The 24,283-nt window shown below is 42.3% G+C and overlaps 1 protein-coding gene across 4 annotated transcripts in view; it reads left to right on the top strand.

The window, feature by feature from the left end:
* Window positions 1-24,283, top strand: part of FGD4 (FYVE, RhoGEF and PH domain containing 4) — a 222,916-nt gene that overhangs the window by 137,957 nt on the left and 60,676 nt on the right. For 3 of the 4 annotated variants that reach the window (XM_032778924.2, XM_032778926.2, XM_032778925.2), the window contains exons 3-4: window positions 19,366-19,549; window positions 23,670-24,147. In XM_032778924.2, coding sequence (XP_032634815.1) covers window positions 19,458-19,549; window positions 23,670-24,147 — 570 coding nt within the window. In that variant the 5' untranslated portion in view covers window positions 19,366-19,457. Of the gene's footprint in view, window positions 1-13,246; window positions 13,442-19,365; window positions 19,550-23,669; window positions 24,148-24,283 lie in introns of all 4 variants that reach the window. The other variant, XM_032778927.2, reaches the window with a different exon arrangement.

Genomic DNA, 24,283 nt, shown 5'->3' with positions numbered 1-24,283 from the left:
CTCATCACTTAAAGTCATCCTGGCTAAGGCTGTTTTGTTGTTACATTGCTGATCAATTAGGGAACATGCTCGTTTAAAGTTTTGCAATGCTCCCTTCTAACGTCGTTTGGCAGCCACCTGCTTTGTCGACTTCTTGCAGGAAGAGCAGCCTATTGGAGCTAGCTGGTGGGGGCTTGGAACCAAGGTGGACCAGAAGCCTCCTGTCAGCTCCCCGCTCCCCTAAATTCCCTGTGCAGCAGCTGCCTGCATTTCAGCTGTCCCTCCCCCCACTGCCATATGCTGCTCCTGCCCTCTGCCTTGCAGCTGCTCCCTGAGACTCCTGCTTGCTGTGCTAGAGGGGAGGGAAGGAAGAGGGAGGCTAATGTCAGGGTGTTCTCCTCCCCCTGCTCCTGCAACCCCTTACCCCATCTTCCATAGAGCAAGGGGGAGACACCAGAGCTCAGGATGGAGGGAGCTTGCAGCAGCTGCGGTCTCAACAAGCTGATCTAATTATCTAATTAACAAGGCACTGTACTTAAAGGGGAAATGCACGTGTATCTCTCGCACTACCATGTCTCCCCTCCCTCCCTCCCCTCTGTCCCTCCATTCCTGCTGCCTTGTAGAGTGAGAGAGTTAACCCTTGAGGGCTCAGCCAATTGCTAGTTGATCATTTAGCAGTAAGGGAAATATCCCACCGTCTGACTCCTCCACCTCAACCAAGCTTCACAATCATCATCACTGGGTACCAGTCTTAAATTGTTTATTTAAAACTGTGTGTTAATATAGTCTTTTTGTCTGGGGAAAAAAATATTTCCCTGGAACCTAACCCCCACATTAACATTAATTCTTATGGGGAAATTGGATTCACTTAACATCATTTCGCTTAGTCGCATTTTTAAGGAACATAACTACAATGTTAAGTGAGGAATTACTGTACTATAAAATGGTGCACAAGTGATTGACAACTGCTCTCTGAGTAGAGTTTTCCAATGATTCACAGTCAAGCTGGAAGGGCATATCTACTGGGGTCCCTCAGGAATCTTTCTTGGGTACGATTCTATTCAATATCTCCATAAATTATTTGGATAATTGCATAGAGAGTACACTTATGAAATTTGTCGACAGTAGCAAGCTGGGAGGGGTTGCAAGCACTTTAGAGGACAGGATTAGATTTTAAAATGGTCTTGACAAACTGGAGAAATAGTCTGAAATAATGAAGATGAAACTTAATAGGGACAAATGTCAAGTACTACAATTAAGCAGGAATAATTAATTGCACAAATACAAAATCAGTAATGACTGCCTAGGAAGGAGTTTTGCAGAAAAGGCTCTGCGAGTTATAATGGATCACAAACTAAATATGAATCAACAACGTAATACTGTGACAAAAAGGTGAACATCATTCTAGGATGTGTTAGCGGGAATGTTGTAAGCAAGATGCAAGAAGTAATTTTTGCACTCTACCCAGCACTGATAAGACCTCAGTGAGAATACTGTCCAGTTCTGGGCACTACACTTCGGGAAAGATGTGGACAAACTGGACAAGGTCCAGAGAAGAGCAGCAAGAATGATTAAAGGTCTAGAAAACATGACCTGTGAGAGAAGATTGAAAAAACTGGGTTTGTTTAGTCTGCAGAAGAGAAGATGGGGAACATACTTCTTCAAGTACAAAGGAAGTTGTTATAAAGAGGAGAGTGATCTCGGTGATTAAGGAGAACAGTGAGACAAGCCAGGAAGCAATGGGCTCAAATTGCAGGAAGGAAGATTTAGGTTAGACTTTTGGAAAAATTTCCTAACTGTCAGGATAATTAAGCACTGGAACAAATTAGCTAGGGAGGTTGTAGAATCTGTGTTTATTGGCGGTTTTTAAGCACAGGTTAGGCAAACACCTGTTAGGGATGGTAGATAATACTTAGTCTTGCCCCGGTGCAGAGGACTGGACTAGATGACCTATCAAGGTCCCGTCCAGTCGTACATTTCTATAATTTCATATCTACAAGTTGAGTTAGAATATATGAAACACAAACCATGTTTTTGTGTGCAGTATACATTCCTCTGGTTTACAAAAATGTCAGCACTAAGAATGCTGGTAGTGGGATGTAAACCTTTTCACCTTGAGGTCACTGGTTAACATTTAGCCCAGGTTGATCGTGACCAAAAGTCCATTGCAATCTAAAACTGTTGTCCTCTAGGAAATAAAAAGATCTCAATTTACTTCTGAATGGACATGTCCATGGGTGCCAGTTGTGACAGCAACTGTGATGATTATAATCTGTATCTGTCTCCACAGAGAAATGAACAAGTATGGAGACTGAACCTCTCTTCCTAAGATAATACACATCCAGGTTAGGCTGAGGCACATTCCTGGTGTGGTGGAAACTAGCACTGCTATTGCCTGTACTGTGGATAAATGAGGAGGTCACTCCCTGGTGGTGCCACTCCAGCACCTTTCATAAATATCAAATTCATCTCACATTTAAGGGAGGAAAAAATCAGTGGGTGTTAAGGGCAAGTTTTGGTTCAGGAAATGTGAGCAAAACAAAGCTGTGCTTTTGGTACATGAAACCCCTCCTAAAAAGAACCTTGTTTATAGCGAAGGGCATCTATAAACATTGCTCAGCTTAATAGCCTTTCTGTATTGCCTTAATGTCCTGTTGTAACTGATTATTTGAAACCAAGCTAAAAATGTTCTAGTTTAAGTTATTTTCCCCAAAAACACAAAAAATTAATGGATGAAGAGCAGTAGGAAATCCATAAAAATAGACTGTTTTTTTTAAAGGCCAATTTGTAGTAATTTATAGATTACAAGGCCACCTTTCTATTGGGTAACTGTGAACATGTCTAATTCAGGTAGTTTTGCAGCTGATACTGCTCCCTCCTAGCCATGAGTCCAATGTGTTTATCTCAAAAGAACCTCCTCCAGACAGGGCCACTTCCAGCAGTGTTGTTGCAAATGAGAAGTACAGATTTGCAGCTAAAAAGCAATAATGCTATTGCAAATAGTTTTGGGCCTGGTATGTTCAGGTCCTGTTGTGTGTCTCCCTCTTTCTGCTCCTCTAAGTGCATTCAGGGTATCAAAATTATCTTAAAGCATTTTGTATTGGGTCTGCCTGTTCATAAAAAGCAAGCAGGCAGAAATGAGGGATGGAATGAGGTGTACCTGCGTGAACCAAAACAATCCCAGTGCCTTTAAACTGTTTGGGTTGCTCCATTGAGACGTTTCAGAGTAGCAGCCATGTTAGTCTGTATCCACAAAAAGAACAGGGGTACTTGTGGCACCTTAGAGACTAACAAATCTATTTGAGCATAAGCTTTTGTGGGCTACGGCCCACTTCATCGGATGCATGCAATGGAAAATACAGTAGGTAGACACACACACACACACACACCACCTGAAACGAGGGTTACACATACTCAACAAGAGTGATCAGATTAAGGTGAGTTATTACCAGCAGGAAGAGAGGGACTTTTGTAGTGGTAATCAAAAATGGTCCATTTGCAGCAGTTGACAAGAAGGGTGAGGAACAGTGGGAGGGAGGATAAAACATGGGGAGACCAGTTTTACTTTGTGTATAACCATCACTACCAGTCCTTATTCAAGCAATTTAAGGTTCATTTTGGCAATTTAATTCCAATTCAAAAGTCTCTCGTTGGAGTTTTTGAAGTTTGTTTGTAGGTATTGTGACTTTTAGCGTCAGCAGTAATCAGTGACCAGGGGAGACTGAAGAGTTCCAATGTTTTTTTTAATGTTATAATTCTGACATCGATTTTGTGTCCATTAATCTTGTAGTGAGACTCAGATTGGCCAATGTACCATGGCAGAGGGACATTGGCTGCACATATCACGTGGTAAGATGTTGGCAGGTGAAACAGCCTCTGAAGGTGTGATGTGATAGGTCCCTATGAGGTGTCCCTGAATAGATATGTGACAGAGTTGGAACGGCTTTGTGCAAAGATATGGTCCTAGGTAGGTTTTTGTTAGTGTGGCCGCTGGTGAGTATTGCTTCAGGTAGGGGGCTTTCTGTTAAGCAAGAAACTGGCTTGTCTCCCCGAGTTCTGTGAGTGAGGATCGTCCTTCAAGGATAGGTTGTAGATCCTTGATGATGCGCTTAGAGAGGTTAGTTGAGGCGAAAGGATGAGGCGTTGTTACTATTCTTTGTTGGGGTCTGTCTTAGTAGGGTGGACTTTCTGGTACTCCCCTCTTGTGCTCTGTCAATCTGTTTCCTTCACTCCGCAGGTGGGTAATTTTATCTGTAGAGAATGCTGATAGAGATCCTTGTAGGTGTTTGTGTCTGTCTGAGGGGTTGGAGCAAATGTGGTTGTATCTGGAGCTTGCTTTGAGACAATGGATCGTGTGGGTGATCATGGAAAAAGCTGGAGGCATGTAGGTAAGTATAGCGGTCAGTAGGTTCGCATATAGGTGGTGGTTGTGACGTCCTTGTCAGCCTGTAGTGTCCAGGAAGTGGATCTCTTGTGTGGATGGCCAGAGATAAGGTGATGGCTGGAGTGGAAATTATGTTAAATTCAGTGGTGGAATTCCTCAAAGAAATCCCATGGCCTCATGTGCCAGTAATGTCCTCTCGCACGTACATTGTCCAAACCAGACAGTCTCTGTGCAAAAGAATGGACACAAAATCAGGCATCAAGAATTATAACATTCAAAAACCAGTTGGAGAACACTTCAATCTCCCTGGTCACTAGATTACAGACCTAAAAGTCGCAATATTGCAACAAAAAAAACTTCAAAAACAGTCCGAGAGACTGCTGAATTGGAATTAATTTGCAAAATGGACACCATCAAATTAGGCCTGAATAAAGACTGGGAGCGGATGGGTCATTACACAAAGTAAAACTATTTCCCATATTTATTTCTCCCCCCACACACATACACACACTGTTCCTCACACCTTCTTGTCAACTGCTGCAAATAGACCATTTTCATTACCACTACAAAAAGTTTTTTTTTTTCTCCCTTGCTGGTAATAGCTCACCTTAACTGATCACTCTCGTTAGAGCGTATAGGGTAACACCCATTGTTTCATGTTCTCTGTGTGTGTATATATACATCTTCCTACTGTATTTTCCACTGTATGCATCTGATGAAGTGGGCTGTTGCCCACAAAAGCTTACGCTGAAATAAATTTTAGTCTCTAAAGTGCCATAAGTACTCTTGTTCTTTTTCCGTTGAGAAGCTGTATTTTTAACAGAATTGTAGCTTTAGTTTACAGGTACCGTACACTTTTTTTGCTTCAATACTTTTTTGGGGAGACTGCTTTAGTCTTGTCAACCTTAAATATCTATCTGTGATGAAAAGAAATAAGATCTCAGACCTAAATTGCAATGCCAGTTTCTTTGCTGTTGATAGATTAATCACTGAGTGACATCCGTCTAACCTACCAAAGTTTAGGAGATAGAAATAACAAGAAGTAAAGATAAAGCCAAGTGTGTGTGTTTAATTCATCAGTGCTGTTTTGGAAATAAAGTGTAGAATCTTCACAGTCCTACATATTACCCAAGGTTTGGATTTGAAACTAACCTTGGACCTTGAACCTGTCTGTTCAGTGTAAGTACTTGGTGTCTGTCTGAAAAATAACTTAAATCTTTGGAAATAATCACTCATTATATACCAGTCCTGATGCAGCCAGAGCAAGTGAATAAATTGCTGAACAGAGTCCAATATAAAATTATTTCCCCTCAATTTTGGTTATATTATTTCCTGGCATTTTAAGCAGAACATAGCTTAGTTTGTCTAAGATATCAAAGGTAAAAGGATAATTCTTGTTTCCTAAGGACTCCTTTCAGCAACAAATAAGCTCAGCAGTTTGTAGATCACAATTCAGTTTTTAATGTTGCTGGGTTTTGATTTATTAATTGTTTTGAAAAATTAGGAAAAAAGCCCTCAACGGGCTTCTGAAATTGACTGGAAGCCAGTGAAGGGACTTAAGCACGGTTCTGATGTGCTCACGGCAGCCTTCACCATAAAGGAAGCGGGCAGGCACATTTTGTACCATCTGGAGCCTGCACATTGTCTTCAAATTCAGCTTAAAATAGAGTGGATTACAGTAACCCTGCCTGGTGGTGACACATGCATGGATCACTGTGGTCCTTAAGGTCCACAAAGTTCTTGACAGTCCAGAGGTGAAACATGATGCTCCAGGTCACTTAGGCAGAGTGCTGTAGGTAGTTCGGAATTTTCTCCCACTATAGATGTGTCTGAGTTCTAGCTTGGGCCCAGCTTCACCGTAATCACACACAGTGTTATAAACAGGGCCGATTGCCTGCCTGCCTGCCTGCAAGTGTTCTTCCAATTGCATGATGTATATCACATAAGTTCTTATTTCATACCTGATGAAATTTAAATCCTGTTATGTGGCACAAAAAAATATAGATGATTTACTGCATCTCTAGTACACTGTCTTACAAAGACATGTCTGTACACCTGTAGCTCTGGAGGGTGTTCTAACTACAGTTTTTAGTAGTGGTTTTGGATTCCTCGCTGACACTGAGCTCTCACATAGCAGCATCTGAGAGTAATGCTTTCTACCATCTGCAGGTGATGAGGAGACTTTGTCCTGCCCTGGTGGCCAAAGTCGTGGTCTCAGTTATGCATGCTCTCAGCTGGATTACAATACTGCAGCATGAAGACTTCAGTGCTTAGGAAACTCCAGCTAGTGCCAAATGCTTCAGCACATCTCCTCAGCTATGCAGGCTACTCTGAGCCCTGTCAAACCTGTCCTCCATTCTATACACTGGTTTCCCATAGAACTTCAAATAAAGTTCCAGGTCTCTGTCCCTATCTTCAAGATGCTGAATGACTTGGACCCAGGGGATCTAAAAGGTTTCCTAAAACTCCAGGGTGAATACCACTGCAGTCCTCTGGCAAAACAGAACGTTCCCCAGTAAAGCCAAAACTCATCTTTGCAGGAGGCAATGCTCTCTCAACAGCCCATCCAAGGCTGTGGAATGACTCAGTCACGCAGTTCACTCTGTGGCTGGGGTATAGCTGGCCTTTCAGAACCCCAAGGGATTTAGTAGATGTCGCAGGGATTCTTGAGCACAGTGACCCTGCTGGCTGCATATGGTGCACCATGTATTCTCGCCCATCCCAAGGCTTCTGGGAGATGGTTTTCCTCCCTGCTGGGTTTGGGTCTCCTCTTGGGTTTGATCCCTGTCTTCTGATGCCATTTCATCCTTGTTAGTTTTCTCTCCAAACCAGGATGACTATCCATATCCTGACCTGCTAGTTTTCCAGCCATCGTAACATCTCTAGGATTACTGTCTGTTAACATGATTTCAGGTTGGCATGGCAGAGTTTATAGGCTCATTCTATACCCATTAATTTCTAGGCCTCACTGATTGTTTTAGCTCCCTGATCAGTTCCCCATTTCTTTACATAGCTCCTCACTTGAATTAAAACGTCATCATAGATCATGGCCCCTTTTTTCCTTAACTCCCCATAACCTTTTCCTAACCGTTTCAATTTCAAGTTTAAACTTCTGCAGCAAAGCTTGGTTACAATTATAATCTTTATAGGCTAACCATAAGGGTAAAAATGTCTGAGACCTTGTCCAGGGCAGTAGTGGACCTAGGTTCCTTATCATGTCTTCCTTCCTTCATCTTATTCAATTCATACCCCATTTCAAAAATGTCTGGGAACACATCCATGTCATCCCCCTCCCTAAAGCCAGGATGTAATTGGGAGTCTAGGTCTCCCATTGGGACAGGTACTTGGGGACTGGTTTTACCTATGGACTATTCTTCTACTTGGCAGTCTCTGTATCTCAAACCGATGATGTCTTTCCTGGTCTCTCTGGCATAGTCTCTCCATCTTGAGCTGATAGTGCCCCTTCTTGTCCCTTTCCTTCTTATGCTGAGGCCTGGTCTACACTACGCGTTTAAATCGATTTAAACAGCGTTAAATCAATTTAACGCTGTACCCGTCCACACTACAATGCTCTTGATATCGATATAAAGAGCACTTTATATCGATTTCTGTACTCCTCCCAGACAAGAGGAGTAGCGCTAAAATCAATATAAACATATCGGATTAGGGTTAGTGTGGATGCAATTCGATGATATTGGCCTCCGGGCGGTATCCCACAGTGTACCACTGACCGCTCGGACAGCAATCTGAACTCGATGCAGCGGGCAGGTAAACAGGAAAAGCCCCGCAAACTTTTTAATTCATTTCTGTTTGCCCAGCATGGAGCTCTGATCAGCATGGGTGGCAATGCATCCCAAATCTAAAAAGAGCTCCAGCGTGGACCATACGGAGATACTGGATCTGATCGCTTTATGGGAGACAAATCTGTTGTATCAGAGCTCCGTTACAGAAGACGAAATGCCACAAGCGTTGGAAAATCTCCAGGCTACACAGTGCTGCATGACAAGTGTAACGAAAGCCAAAGACTCAAATGGACGCTCATGAGGGAGGGAGGGTAGAGGACTCCACTATCCCACAGTCCACAGCAGTCTCTGAAAAGTATTGCATTCTGGCTGAGCTCCCAATGTCTGTAGGTTCAAACACAGTGTCTGGCGTGGTTCAGGGAATAGCTCCTCAATTGTTCCCCGCCTCCACCATGTGAAAGAAAAGGGAAAGAATCATTCTCTTGACTTCTTTCAATGTCACCCATGTTGTACTGAATGCTGCTGGTAGACGCGATTGCTGCAGCAGTGAAGAGCAGTAATTGCTCCTCTCCCTCCCCGGTGGTAGACGGTGCAATATGACTGATATCCATCGTCCCATCAGCCCGTGAGTGCTCCTGACTGCCTTAGGTGAGGTGGCCGGGGCGCCTGTGTAAAAATGGGAATGACTCCCAGTTATTTCCTAATAGATGGTACAGAATGCTGTAACCGTCTTCCTCATAGCAACTGGGGACTGGCTTCATCAGCCCCTCCTTTTCCTGTGTAAGAGAGATTCTGTACTGCCTAGACTGTCATAGCACAGCATCCTGGCTCCTCTCCCCCCACCGCTATTGTCCTGCCTGACTGTCATAGCCCCGGAGGCTGCCTCCCCTCATTTATATCTCACTAACAAGTCTGTTTCTTATCCTGCATTCTTTATAACTTCATGACAAAATGGGGGGGGAGACACTGCCACGGTAGCCCAGAAAGGTTGGGGAGGATGGAAGCAACGGGTGGGGTTGTTGCAGGGGCACCCCCTGTGAATACTGACACGGACACTGGCTCTGATACACTGCGTCTCTAGTGCATGCCCCTTTTCTAGGCAGACTGACTTCATTTTAGAAACCATAAAGGAGGGATGACTCGGGGAGTCATTCCCAATTTGCTTTTGCGCTCCGGCCGATCTCAGCCAGGGCACTCATGATAGCAGCAGACAGTACGAGGGAGAGAGAACCGTCATCTCATTGCCAGTTTACTCCGGCAGTAGACGGTTCAGAACGACTGGCGACTGGTAACCATCTCTGCTATCATGCAAAAGCAAATGAATGCTGCTGTGTAGCGTGGAGTATCGCCTCTGTCTGCGGCATCGGTACACATACGGTGCCGGAAAAAAAAAAAGCTGAACGGGCTCCATGGTGCCGTGCTATGGCATCTGCAGGGCATCCTGGAAAAAACGGCGCAAAAGGATTGTCAGCTGTTGTTTTCCCGGAGGAAGGAATGACTGACGACATTTACCCAGAACCACCCGTGACAATGATTCAACCCAGAATTCCAAGGGGCGGGGGAGACTGCTGGAACTACGGGATAGCTACGGAATAGCTATCCACAGTGCAACACTTCAGAAATCGATGCTAGCCTCGGACCATGGACGCACAACATCGAATTACTGTGCCTAGTGTGGCCGCATGAAATCGAATTTATAATATCAGTTTTATGAAACCGATTTTAGCTAATTCGGATACTATCCCATAGTGTAGACGTGGCCTGACTCTGGCTCTTCTTTCTCTTCTCTCTCCACTGATGCTGCTGCTCCCGATCTGCTCTCCTTTGTTGCTGATCTTCAAGCTGCTAAGTTTCCAGATGCACTTTGTCTCTCTCCAGCTGCAGCTTCTCCTGCTCTGGCTATTGGGCTCTCCACAACTCCTGTTGCAGTGATGTACTGGTCTGGACCGAACACGGTTGCTGCATCTGTCCGTCTCTGCCCTGTTTCTTTCCAGGGAGTTGGCTCCAAGATTCTCCCATCTGCTGGATCCTTTGCCTGCAGACTGGAGGTTCTCTGCAAACCTGGACTGTTCTGCTGCTGCTCATTAGAATACAGCAAATATACTAGCTGCAGTTTTGTCTGGTCCTCAGTTCTCAGCTGCCTTTCTCTGCATCACTCAACCAGCCAGCTTTTCTTCAGCTGTTCAAAAATTCATTTTCCCCTGTTTGTTTCCTGAAAAGACTGATACTTTTTTCTCTGTACTTTTCCCTTCTAGGTAACTTGCTTTCACACTGTTATGCGATTCCCAAGTTCCCTGCCTTCACTGTTATTCCCAGCACAAGATAGGCTGCCTAAGCAAGCTTCTTTTGCCTTCTCTTCAGAGACTACTAAGTGTGACTGCCCACAGTTATGAGTTACCAGACAATTGTTCCTGTGCAAGCCTGTTTTATTCTTAAACTGGAGCACTACAGAGAACACATTAACAACAGTAAAAGGACCTATACACATGCTAATAAGCTTACCAGAGTTCACTCCAGCCCTGGCTGGAGCAGTCCTTCAAAACCCCACACAAGGGGTTTCCTTATGATTTTAGGTTCATCACAGCTAAGGCTACGATTTTGTCACAGGTTTTTTAGTAAGTCATGGACAGGTCCCGGGCAATAACCGAAAAGTCGCGGCAAGTGACCTGTCCATGACTTTTACTAAAAAGTGGCAGCGATGCTCCAGTAGATGCTGCTGCTCTTGGGGTGAAGGTGGCCCAGGGCCCCACCGCCACTCCAGGCTGGGAGGCGACCTGTGGTGCCACTGCTGTGCCCAGGGCCAGTTGCCTGGGACCAGTTGCCTGGGGTTGCCAAAGCAACAACTGATGTGCCTGACCCCAGGGCCCCCCCAGCTGCCTGGGGGGCCCTGGGGTCAGCCACTGCAGATGCAGAAGTCACGGAGGTCCAGAGCAGAGTTTAAAAAGGATAGATTTAAGTGGATCATTTACATTCTCTTCATCCCCTCGCTATTTCCAGCAGGATCCACTTTACATGTTTTGTTCCAAAACTCCTTTGAAGTTCCTCTTATCTCCCAGAGAGCGCATTAACCCTATTTTTCTGCAAGTTCCATGCAGTGTTCAATAGTATATAAACAAACATTTACATTTTTAATACAATGGACCCTAGGGGTATTAAACTTAATTCAGTCAGATTCCATTTAATCAGTAAGGCTTGTCCAGGATATTGTCAGTCTGTCACACTAAGGACCATCACAAACTTTGCTGCCTTCTGTTCCAAGCACAAGATGGATTTCTTTGACCTTGTTCTCTCTAACATAAACACGTAGCAACACATTTTTTTAATATATAGTAACAAAAAACAAAACAAAGAAAATCCCTACCAAAATAAAGCATTTCACTGCTCTCTCTTTCCTCCCCCTGGATAGCAGATGAGAGAAGTGAAACATGAGAGATCAGTCATGTTGCTTACTGCACTGCTGAAAGGTGCTCAGATACTAAGCTGATTAGCATGATGTAAGAACCTATGTAGAACAGAATAGACTGGTGTAATTTTCCTCTCTTTGCTGGATCCAGACTATTATTCTGCATGGCTTTTTCCTGCAGAGATTCTATGGCAGCTATCTGTCCAAATTCATTTGACAATTTATTTGAAGGTGTTGGAGCATGCTCCGTGATGATTACTGATGAAAGTAAGCCAGGGGAACTGTAATGTAGATGACACTCCTGAGTGCTGGAACTTCTGTATTCTCACTGAATCAAGATGCCACAAATCTTCTGGCTAATATCAGTGAGCCAGGGAGAAATTTAAAGTTTTATTTATAAAAACCAAACCCACAAGCTTCCTAGAGTAACAGCAAGGGGAAAAGGCCAGGCAAGTCAAGAGGCCTCCAGTGAAAGGGAAAAATTCCTCTCATGCATTGTGGAGATGAGTTGTGTTCATTGCAGCTTTTGCGCCTACTTCACCTATTCACTGTCTGTTCATACACAATTGATTGTACAGCCGTATACTACGTATTAAATCCTGATTAACTAGTTTTGGTCAGTAGTGTATGGAAGTGGCTACTTGGGCACTGTGATAGGTTTTCTTTGGGCTGGATATGCAGCATGCATCCCCAGATGTGCTCCTAGTTGTACAGCATAGAAGCTGGGAAATTTTTATTGTTGAAAAGAGCTTTAAATTATCCAGTGGTGTATTACCATCTTTGCCTCTTTGTTCTTCAAGATCTCCTGTGTGCACACAGGAGAAATAATCTGTGATTAAACTAAATAGCTACAGAAGGTACATAGAACGAGGAATTAATAGGATTAATTTGTTTTCCACAATCCCTATTAAAAGGTTCACCTTCTTATAAGGTTTTTAAACTACCAGTTTTATTTCCTTGTTATCAGTGGCTTTCAAACGGTGATCCTCGTGGTCATGTCCCATTCTGATTCACCGACTTCCATGCAGTAATGACGTTGCTCGGTTACAGGAAAAATTCATAGAAAGGCAGTATTTATTAAGGAGACAAGATGAAAATTAACTCGCTTTAATGCGACTAGTGTGGCTGTCTGGTTTCATTCCGTGTGTGTCCTGCCACCTACAAATCTTAATATTTTCAGGTTGACTAGATGTTCTAACATAATGTGATTGTCACAGTTAAGATGGTCCCAAGTGCTTGTCACTTCTAGTGGAACCAGGATTTTGTCTTGATATTATTTCTACCAGCTAGAAGGATGTCTGACCACCTCTGGCCATGGTCTGTTTAGGAAGGATTTAGAAACTGTTTTTGCCTCAAAATGGATGTAGGGTGCAGTGGTTGGGGGGAGGGGAGATTTCTGCTCCAAACATGCACCACTTGTATTTGTTCAACATAAACTCCATCAACACCAGCAATTTTTATGAATTCTCACTCCAGTATTAATTACTTAAACTGATTTTCTGCAATTGTACAAAGCACATTACAATTACTCTGCGAAATGCATCACAGGAAATGTTGCTATACATCATTTTAATTCTGGTCTTAAATCCACCCAAACGCCTCTTGTCCTTCCATCTCTTCCCCCAGGGAAATTGGAAAGCCGATACTCAGTTGTGTCCTGCTTCTTCCCAGACAGTCTGTCTGTCTGATTTTTTTAGTTCTCATTACTTTTTTTTTTTTTTTTTTTTTTTTTTTGAGTTCACCTAGCTACCTAGCTATTCAGCTCTCTGACAATTATCTGATGCTCACTGGCCTAGATCTGCCAGTCCTTCTGAGAACTGCATGAGAGAAGGGAGAACAGTAAAGCGGAAAAAGTGCTTCACAGCAGGAAGCAAGCAGATGGAACAAACATTTTTAATTTCTCTGGAAAGCATCTCATTGTACAAAATGCTGGTGAGAAAATTGTTTCGCTTGTTCAATGTTTATAAAGCAATCATTTTAAAATATGGCATATTGAGTTACCCTTCCAGTGTTGATCTCCGCTCCACCATTCTTAGTCTAGTCTATATCCTGGACCATAGACATATATTAATACATATGTCATAAGGTATAATTCCAAAATCTGAACCTTAGCGTCCACAATTTGGGAACCTGCATGAATTCCTCTAAGCTTAATTACCAGCTTAGATCTGATAGCACTGCCACCACCCAAAAATATAGTGTTTTGGGGCACTCTGATCTCCCCAACCTTCCCTGGGGACCCCAAGAACCCAAACCCCTTAGGTTCTTAAAACAAGGAGAAATAAACCATTCCCCTCTTTCCCCTCAGCAGACTTTCCCTTCCTGGGCTATCGCTGAGAGATACTGAACCACCTCTTTTCACAATACAGAGAAGCATGTCCCTTGCCTTCCACAAAGAGGCAAACAGATTCCAGGAAAACAGAGAGAGATTCTACCTCTCCCCCCTCCCGTCTTCCCCCACCAGTCCTGGTGAGTTATCCCAATCCCCTGGGATAAAACAAGGGAAACAAGAAAAAAAATCAATCAGGTTCTCTAAAAAGAAATCTTTTAATAAAAGAAAGGAAAAGTAAAGAATTATCTCTGTAACTTCAAGATGAAATATGCAAATCAAAATATTCCCAGCAACTACACATATAAAGGTTAACCAGCCAGACCCACAATTGCAAATAGAGTAAAACAACAAAAATACTAAAATCGCCTGTTCCTACTTACTATTTGAACAGAAACTTAGAGAGCCTGTAGTAATGTCTGGTCTCTCTCAGACCCTAGAGAGTACAAAACAAAAACCCCAAACTACAGACAAAGGCTTCCCTCCCTTGAGATTTGAAAGAATCTTCCTGATTGGTCCTCTGGTCAGGTGTTGTTTGTTAACCCTTTCCAGGTGAAAGAGACATTAACCCTTAACAATCTGTTTATGACAACATATAAATGTTAAGAGCCAAGAACAGTTACATATCTAAGAAAAGTCTCATTTCTTACTGTGACCCTCATCCTTCTCCATTGTTCTTTCATACTATTGTTGTTTCATTTATCATCCTTTGATGTTCATATGATTGAATTTATAAACTCTTTGGGAAAGGGTTTTGGCTATTTAATCTATTCAAAGTAACACGTATACTTCTAATTGTACTGAAGCTGTCACTAAAGCTACTCCTTGGTAGTGAAGTTCTCTATTGGTAGCAGAGTTCACTGTTTCCCTTCATGCGCTAATGCAAGGTAGAGATGGAAAAGCTCTACTAGATCAAGTCCATCTTTCTGCCAGGGCATGGTTGTTCCTGATAATATGGTATATATGCAACTATTACTCCTGTGAGGATATAAATTCTGCGCATGCGCAGTAGTGCAGATTTCCCCTAGATGTCTTTTGGTTCCGCCTCAGAAACTCATTTTTCTGCCAGGAAGCAAAGAGAAGCCATAAGATCAATCATGCAACCCTCCCAAGCAGTGTGTTTCATATGCCCAGGACAGCTGGCAGAGAGGGAAATCACTGGGGGACAGGGGGTAGGACTGGGGAAGACCTGGCTGGTGGCTCCTACTCTGTGCTAGGCTCAGCTGCTAGTCCTGGCTGGGCTGGGGAGAACAGGACTTCCTCTTCCTCTGCACGGCATCCAGGGCTGTGTCAGACCTACCCCCAGATTTCTCCCCCTGGCTATAGGAAGCTCTGCAAACTCCCCCCCCAGCTTCCTGCACCCATCACTCTTCAGCTGCAGGGGGGATCACTGTATAGGGAGCTGCTCCTTCATCTGGCCAACTCCCATGCATTCAGACCTTCTCATATCCAGATCCTCCCACCAAGCCTCCCCTCTCCCTCCCCCCCCCCAAACCCCTGCACTGGCACCACCCAACAAGCCACCCACACCCAGATCCCCACCCTACTGACCCCGAACCAGCTGCACATGGATCCGAGCCCCACTACTCCAGCATCTGGACCCCCACACACCGAGACCCACCCGCTGAGTTCCATGACCATTGCACCCAGAACCCCGCAACAAGCCGCTGTGCATCCAGATCCTCCACTGACCTGCCCACACTCAGATTGCCCCGCATAGAAACCTCTCAGCCACACCTGGATCCCCCCACACTAAGCCTCTTCACACTTGGATCATGCCTTGCTGAGCCTGCCTGCCCGCAAGTGGTGCAGCTGTCATAGAATGGCAAGGCCCTGAGGTGTTTCTGGGGCAGGACCAGTCCTTGGATTGTGTCAGGGTTGGGTGCAGCCTCACCTTTGAGTCCGCGTCCTGGGGAAAGCTGCACAATTATCTCCCACCTCTGTGCAGCCAGTGGCCTGTGCTCCCCAATGCCATGCTGGAGCCTCCATGTTTATTTGACAAATAAATTTTGCAGAATTTTTAAAATATTAAGTGCCAAATGTTTAATTTTTTGGTGCAGAATGCCCTCAGGAATATAACTATTTTCTTCAACACGGTCTTGAAATCTTGGACGATAGGGCTTAAGCTGCTTTCCATGAGTAACTGTTTCAGGATCTAGAAGTAGGCTTTATTGATAACGGAGGGAGAGGAAGGGACACCTGATCTTCTCTCCTGATTGTGCACCTATGTCTCGAAAACTGCCTTAAATGATTGCCCTCTCCTTGATGTCTTCATTATTTAAATAGCATGCATGCTGTTTGTCCTTCTGTCAAACTATAGTTATTTATGGCCTAACTTTTCAATCTTTCCTAAGAATGGAGTCCCTCTCCCTGTTTAATAACTCTGTGAATAATTACAATGTGAAGGTCTGATATTCAAGTAAAATATATGCAAAATCAGTAGAATCACAGGGAAAGGCGTGTCAGTGCTGCTAGGGAATTGTGTGGCTTTTAACCATGTACAGTACCGTATATCAGTAGCTTCTAGGATGTTTACTCTTCTTAGTCATGGGTGACACATACCCTGTAGTAGTGCCATCTGCTATCCTCTCTTGGAGGGAATCCTGGTTTATTGGCTGGATGCAGGCTTTCAAGAGCTGATGGTTTTTAGTGAAGTGTGATTCAGGAAGTAACAAAGTGGCCGCTCTTTTGACTTCCAGTCAGTAACTTATTTGTTTGTTAAAGTGAAAAAGTGTGTGTGTGTGTGTGTGTGTAACTTTTTTTCCTTTTCCACTTCTCATGTTGTTCCCTCTACCCACAATTAATTTTGGGGGGACTGTTACATGTGATTTCCCCTCCCCTACCCCTTTCCTTGCCATGCAGAAGCCGGTTTGCTGCTCTGAAATGATCACAGGAAGCAGTGTCAGGCCACAGTGGAAGCTCTGCCACTCAGATGTGGTGGGTGGCGGTTTCTGACAGGGATAAGATTAGTTTGAAAGCAGCCAGCAGCTGTGACTCTGAAGGGCAGTGCTTCTCATGCAGCCTGGCCTGCTGCCTCTTGGCTACAGCTCTATAAAACCAGAGCTGATTACTAACAATAACGGATGAGGGGAAGGGAATGAAAGCATTCTGGACACAGTAAGCAAATTTGACTAACTATTTTGGTGGGAGGAAGGAGGCTAAACTTCATTGTAGAGCTGGTAATGCTGGGGTGGAGACTGAAAAGCCCCAGGATTTGAGGCAAATTCTAGAAAGCAAAAGGATCCATGTTGGCTCATTTTAGATTAAGAAACTGTACAACAGTTGCTTTATAATTAGCAAGCTATCTGTTCTCACTGTTCTCTTCTATGCCCTACCATACTGCTGCTGTTGGTTAGTGACCTATAGTTCCATTGCTATAAACAAGGGAGGTGGTAGTGGGGCATTTTCCTCTAGGAACCCATGACTTGGGAGCTCACTTACCCGTCTGGGTCTGCCAATGCCTGATTTCCCCCACCACCACCACCCCAACTTTCTGGATGTGCTGGAAAGCTTATCCCTTTTGGGGTGTTATGGAAAGGATGTGATCAAAGGGAGGGACTTGCTGGATTTTTAGTCATATCCAAGTCGTTATTTCTATTTTGCTTGGTATTGTGTATTTCAAAGGGTGGGTATTTATAAAAGTTTGTATAAATCTACATTAGTTTATATATAGGACCATATTGTCAGCCTCTGCAAAAGGGCACAGGTCCAGTGAAGGAAATGGAGCTGCACCTGTTCACGCCAATACAAGAGCTCATAGACTTTAGCCTTAGTGCTCAGGGCAATGTCTCTTGGTACTGGACAACCAAAACCGAAGCTTTCCTGAAGCAAAGCCCTTCTGATACCAGTTGGTGGGTGTGTGTGAGAGAGATTGAGCACAAAAGTTTTTTATTCGGAGCCTTTTTTAGCCCGTGCTGGGGATGGGTGACTGGAATAATTCCTGTGCCCTTCATCACAGCTAGATCTTTGTAAAGAACAAATCATGTCAAACCAATCTGATTGCTTTCTTTGATAGGATAACGAGTCTTGTGGATAAGGGAGGCATTTGATACGGTCTCGCATGATATCCTTATCGATAAACTAGGCAAATACATTTAGATGGGGCTACTATAAGGTGGGTGCATACTGGCTGGGAAAATGTACTCAGAGAAGTGGGTATTAATGCTCCCAATCCTGCTGAAGGTATAACAGTGGGTCCGCAGGGGTCTGTTTTGGACCGCTCTGTTCAATATCTTCATCAATGATTTAGATGTTGCATAGAATACGCTTTATTAAGTTTGCGGACGATACCAAACTGGGAGGGATTGCAACTGCTTTGGAGGACAGGGTCAAAATTCAAAATGACTTAGACAAATTGGAGAAATAGTCTGAGGTAAACCGGATGAAGTTATAAAGACAAATGCAAAGTGTTTCCACTTAGGAAGGAACATCAGTGTTTCACACATCAGAATGGAACGAGACTGTCTAGGAGGAGTATGCAGAAGAGCATCTAGGGTCATAGTGGACCACAAGCTAAATATGAGTCAACAGTGTGTACTGTTGCAAAAAAGCAACCGTTCTGGATGCTTAACAGTGCATGTAACAAGACACGAGAGTCATTCTCTGCTCTACTCTGCACTGGTTAGGCCTCAACTGAAGTATTGTGTCCGTTCTGGGTGGCACCGCATTTCAAGAAAGATGGTGGAAAACTGGAGAGGGTCCAGAGAAGAGCAACAAGAAGTGATTAAGTCTTGAGAACATGACCTACGAAGGAAGGCTGAAAGAACTGGGTTTATTTAGTTTGGAAAAGAGAAAACTGAGAAGGGGAATGATAGCAGTTTCAGGTATCTAAAAGGATGTCATCAGGGGAGAGAAAACTTGTTCACCTTAGCCTCTAATGCTAGAACAAGAGCAATGGGCTTAAACTGCAGCAAGGGATTTAGGTTGGACATTAGAAAAAGTTCCAACTGTCAGAGGAGTTAAAAACTGGATAATGGCTGAGGGAGTGGTTTAAACACTGGAATAAATTGCCTAGGGAGGTTGTGGAATCTCCATCTCTGGAGATATTTAAGAGTAGGTTAGATAAATGTCTATCAGGGATGGTCTAGATAGTGTTTGATCCTGCCATGGGGGCAGGGGACTGGATTTGATGACCTCTCGAGGTCCCTTCCAGTCCTAGAGTCTATGAATCTATGAATCTTGGAATTATGCTAGTTCTTATTTTGGGTAAAACTGCTGGTTATGAGGATCAAAACTGCTGTCCGTTTGACTGCAGTAGATTCTATAAAGCAACTTGATTAGATTGTTAAAGCAGCACATTGACTGGCTTCTATCCAATAACTAACTAGATGTCTGACTGCATACAGTAAATGTTGAACTCTAGTATGAATTGGTAAGAGAACAATTACATTTAGGTGAACTCAGGGAACTTTTCTTGATGCTCCGGTATCTGTTTTTGTCGGTCGGTCTATCTGTCTTTATTTTAGCAATGCAAAGTAACAGCTAATATGTGTGGTGTGGATTTTTTTCCCCCTTTTTTTTCTTACAGTGCCTCCGAAGCCAGTGCATCTGCAGAATTCATTTTTATCCATCACACACCAAACCCCTACACAGAAAGCTTTACCTACTGCACAACCAAGAATGGAGGAAGTCACACCTACCTCTGTTTCTTGTGTGTCAAAGGAAAAACCCAGCAAGGTGTCAGATCTCATCAGTCGTTTTGAAGGAGGCGGGTACGTCACTTGTTTTCTTTTAAAAGTAAGGGGTAAAGGACAACGTGTCCTAATTCTTTTAACAACACTGTGTGTAGATTAATGAACTATAATGTATGGTATAAATGAATGGCATGTGTTATGAAAGTATGGACTCCAGTATTGCTCTCACTGAAGTCAATGGCAGTCTTGCTACTGATTTAAATGGGAACAGAGTAATGCCTGTGATAACTATCTGATATCTCCCCAGGATTAGCTGCAACACAGTGCTTCTTGCTTTACATTATGTTGTCTAATTGCAGTATTTCACTAAAAGGAAAAATGTGTTTAAACAAATCTAACTTGTCATGGTCTGCTTAATACTTGTAAATGTTGATTTAGAATATTAATTAATAATAGAAACAACTTTTTTTTGGTCTTGGAATACACACTTTTTTTTCAAGGTTAGTTTCTCAAGCACAATCTGAAGTGAAGTAAATAGTTTGCATGATTAAAACATCCTGAAAAATGTTCATAGTTTGGAATAAACATTTAAAATGAAATTGTTCAGGTAACCTTAATTCCTTTTGTGTTTAATAATAAATATCATGTTATTAGTGGAATCATTTGAAATCTTAATTTTCCTTTTGACTTTTCATGCTGGTTTACCCTTTCGTACATCATTCCACATAAACAGGAAAACTAAATGGGTCACCTTCACTTATCTGTTTATGGTCCGTTTCACTTTCTGGTTGTAGTGAATTAGAACATTGCTGCTGTTCTTCATTTTACAAACATGCAAGCAGATATTTAGAACACTGAAAAAAAAATGTGAACAGTAAATGTCATCACAGTGGATATTTTTCAATCAAAATGTACATGAAGGGTCTAAATGCTCAAAAAAGAAACTTTTTGAGGCAGTGAGAAGAAACATATTTATAATATACTTCTACTTCGATATAATACTGTCCTTTGGGAGCCAAAAAATCTTACCGCATTAGAGGTGAAACCGTGTTATATTGAACTTACTTTGCTCCACCGCAGTGTGCAGCCCTCCCCCCCCAGCACTGCTTTCCCACTTCATATCCAAGTTCCTGTTATATCGGGTGGCGTTATATTGAGGTAGTGGTGTACTATAACAAACTTTTTATGTCCATGTCCCAAGAGGTTTCAGTAGTTCTCTATACACATGAAAGGTCAATTCCTCTACTCAAGATATGATATGTGCGAACATAAATTGAAAAGAAAAAAACTGGAATAATTACCATCAGAAGAAGAAATAAATTTTAAGTGAACATAATCTCTGGTGTTATCTTCATCTTAAAAGGAGACATATCAAATAAAAACAAACCCCAGGTAGCTCTTTGTTTAAACAATTGGATAAATGGTCCTAAATATTATATGGTGATCTTTCAGAAAGCTGTAAAATCTCAGACTGGGCCAATTCTTGGAGCAGCGAGAGTTGTGTAGTGGGTATATATGGCATTGGCCTTCCAGTATCTCAAGGACATCAGCATTCTGAAGGAACATTTTGTACATGAATGTATGATTTATTATGCCTTGCCAGTCTACTAATTTAGGGCCAATGTGCACACATGCATCAGAGGGCAGAATTTGACCTCCAGGTGGTGGAATGTATCCTAAGATAGGAGTAGTCCAGTGCTGCAAGAAGAAACTTTTACTAGAAGACCAAGACTATCACAGGAATGATGAGCTTGATCTGTGAAAGAGAGAAGCCTCTAATCTACTCGAGATCTCATCTCACTGCTACACTGCTGTGACAGCTGTGAATAGGGAAAGGGGAAATATAGTGTTGGAGGATTTACAAGAATTCTTTCAGTTTAGGGCCCACCCCCAATTTCCTTTTTGTTTTCCGTTTTATAATTCTCCTGAAGCATCAGTCTCAGAATTCTTTTAACAGTCTGGTATTCTTAGGAAAGCTACTCTTACTCTTCCATCTGCTTTAATAGTTATCCAGTCTGGCAGTGACCTGCTATGAGGCCTGTTTAACAAAAGAGAGGAAATGTTATGATGGAGCTGCTTGACACAGGATGGGTTAACTGACTCTCATTACGCCACATGATGAATTTTCACCCATCCTTCAAACTGAACTGCTTCATTTTTGGTTAAGGAGGGAAATAAAAGAAATCCAAACGTAGCCATAGGACTTCCACCCCTTCCAGCTTTTTTCCAAGGTTTTATCTTCTTGAGAGAGATCTGAGATGATCTCATGCATCTCCTTGATGCTGGAAAAAAAGCCAGGGAACTTGCTAACTTCCCTCTAATATCAGGGTCTCCTGACTGGGAATTGCGCAGGTAGCATGCTTTGATATCTATCCTCAGGAGGTGGTCAGTTGGTTCCATCTTTTGGGGATGTCTGAAAGGTTTTGAGAAGTCTGTACTATTTTGAGACCCAAGGGGACTATAAATATTATGCTAAAGCCCTGTTATTCCCTATTTACAATGTTTGTTCACTTTTACTTATAAACATGGGAATTGCCTTATATGAAGAGATAATTGATTGAACTATCTAGTGTTTAATTGCACACACTAGCCTGTACCTGATATCTAGAGCAAGGCTAATCCTCCTTTGAGAAAAAGCCTTCATAATACACCTACCCAGTTCTGTGTTGTTGTTGCGGGTTGTGAAAAAAGAATTTTTTTCATATCCTCAGTTGGCAGTGTGCTGCTCCTTTAAAGCAGGAAGACTGATAGCCTCTGCCAGTCTTTTGTCTTCGTATACCCAAACTGTGCAGTAGTAAATTGTGATTGTGAATTACAGTAATAGGTTTTTGTTAGCTTGCACAGCACAAAAGCTAATAGAAATGGGGAATATTTAGAATGATTCTTAACTATATGCAGCAGTGTGTGTGTGTGTGTATAATATATATAGGCATAAAAAAACCAAAATGAATCTATAGAAGTTAACTATTTTTATAAACAAATGTAGCATAATATGCATTTCACTGAGTTTTTAAAAGGGTATAATTGTCACAAAACAAATTGCAAAGCAATTTTAATTTGTTTACATGCTGGAAAAAAAACAAAACACAGAAAACCAAAATCCAAATGAAGTGCATTCTTCAAACCACCAATAAACCTATAGAGTCCAGAATATGGTTCTAGTCATTATTTTAAGGAAGAGTTATTTGGTAGTAAACCTGATGTTTCTAGCTCTTCTAAATTAATCTTGCAATGGAATTAATGGTCTTCACATATTACAAACAATGCAGTAGGAAAACTGCATTATTTATCACTTTATACAAAATAGTTTTGTCACCACAGTTCTTAAAATTTATTTTTGGTAAATATGAATTTCAAGTAAAACATTAACATGCAAGTATTCCTTTTCATCCTAGTGATTTTACAATAGTGCAATATAACTTTATTTCATAGAGTATCTTTAATGTTAACAGTAGCCCAATACTGCAGAAAGATAAAATTTGGGGTACATGCCAGGGACAGATGCATATTTGGGACTGACCTGAACTGATGAGGCTCAAAGAGAGAGAGAGCTTTCCTCTTGATAGTGACAAGGATCTGAAAGGGTGGCACTAAATAGGTTGACTGACCTGCGATAAGCATGTAGAGCTAGATTAAGAATATAAAGCTTTTACTGTATTCTGATAAAGAAAGGAACAGGGAAAAATTAAAAGAATGTTTCTTGCACACTTAAGTGTAGCCCTGGACAGAGCATTGGACTGGGATTTAGGAAATCTGTATTCTATTTCCAGCCCTGCTGCTGGCCTGCTGAGTGACCTTGGACAAGTCACTTCACCTATGTGCCTCCATTTCCCTGTCTGTACAATGGGGATAACAATACGGGCCACCTTTGTAATGTTCTTTTGAGTTCTACTAGTGAAGAGTGTCATAAGTTGTTTTATTAACAGGCAGATAATGGACACCATTTTAATTTCTAGAAAGATGTGTACTGTTGCCCTTGTGACTTGTTGAATTAAATATGGCATTACATCATGGAAGGCCGATATTAGACATGTTCTGCATAACTGAACATTTCTAATATTAGCAAATAAAAAATATCTTTGAAGAAATTTAAAGTTGTGCAATATAAATGCCATCCTAAAATAAAACACTTTTCTAATGATTCCCTTAACTTTTTTCCTTTTTCTTTTTTTTTTCTTTTTTTTTTTTAACCTTTTAGTCCCTCAAGTCCTAGTGATTTGAAGAAAGAATCCTCTGTTGTAAAGGTTGCTAAATCTCAAGGAAGATATGAGTCAGCATCACCTCAGCCAAAACTCATCTCCCAACACCCACTACAAAAGCAGGGAAATAATACAGATCAAACTCAGGTTGTACAGAAACACACGGCCAATGGAGTAGTAGCACAAAGCCAGATGGAATGCAATGACAATAAATTACTGGAACATAGCACCAATACATCCACTCCAGCTTCAGGTATTGCAGTCAACAGTAACTTAGTAAATGGGGAACAAGAAAGCACTACTACAGAATCACTGCAAGCTACAATGATCTGCACAGGACAAACTCTTGACTGCTGCAGGGCTCCAGGCAGGAGGACACTGTTCCCATCTGAAAATGAAACTGTAGAAACTAATACTAATGTAGAGGAAAAGCAGAATGAGGAACTCAGTAAGGAAGATGAGCATGTAGAAGCAAAGGTAAAATTACCTTTTGTATTTTTTCGTTGCATATAACTGTTCCTGTGGGTTTTTTTTTCCAGGTGTTTCGTATAAAAAAAAGAAGTTTTATAGAACTATTCAAAAAGGAAGATGTTTTTGATTTTTTCCCCTGATT

This window comes from Chelonoidis abingdonii, chromosome 1 (assembly GCF_003597395.2).
Source record: "Chelonoidis abingdonii isolate Lonesome George chromosome 1, CheloAbing_2.0, whole genome shotgun sequence".
Taxonomy (NCBI): Eukaryota; Metazoa; Chordata; order Testudines; family Testudinidae; genus Chelonoidis; species Chelonoidis abingdonii.
The sequence above is the reverse complement of the archived record's forward strand: the minus strand, read 5'-3'. Positions and strand labels throughout refer to the sequence as shown.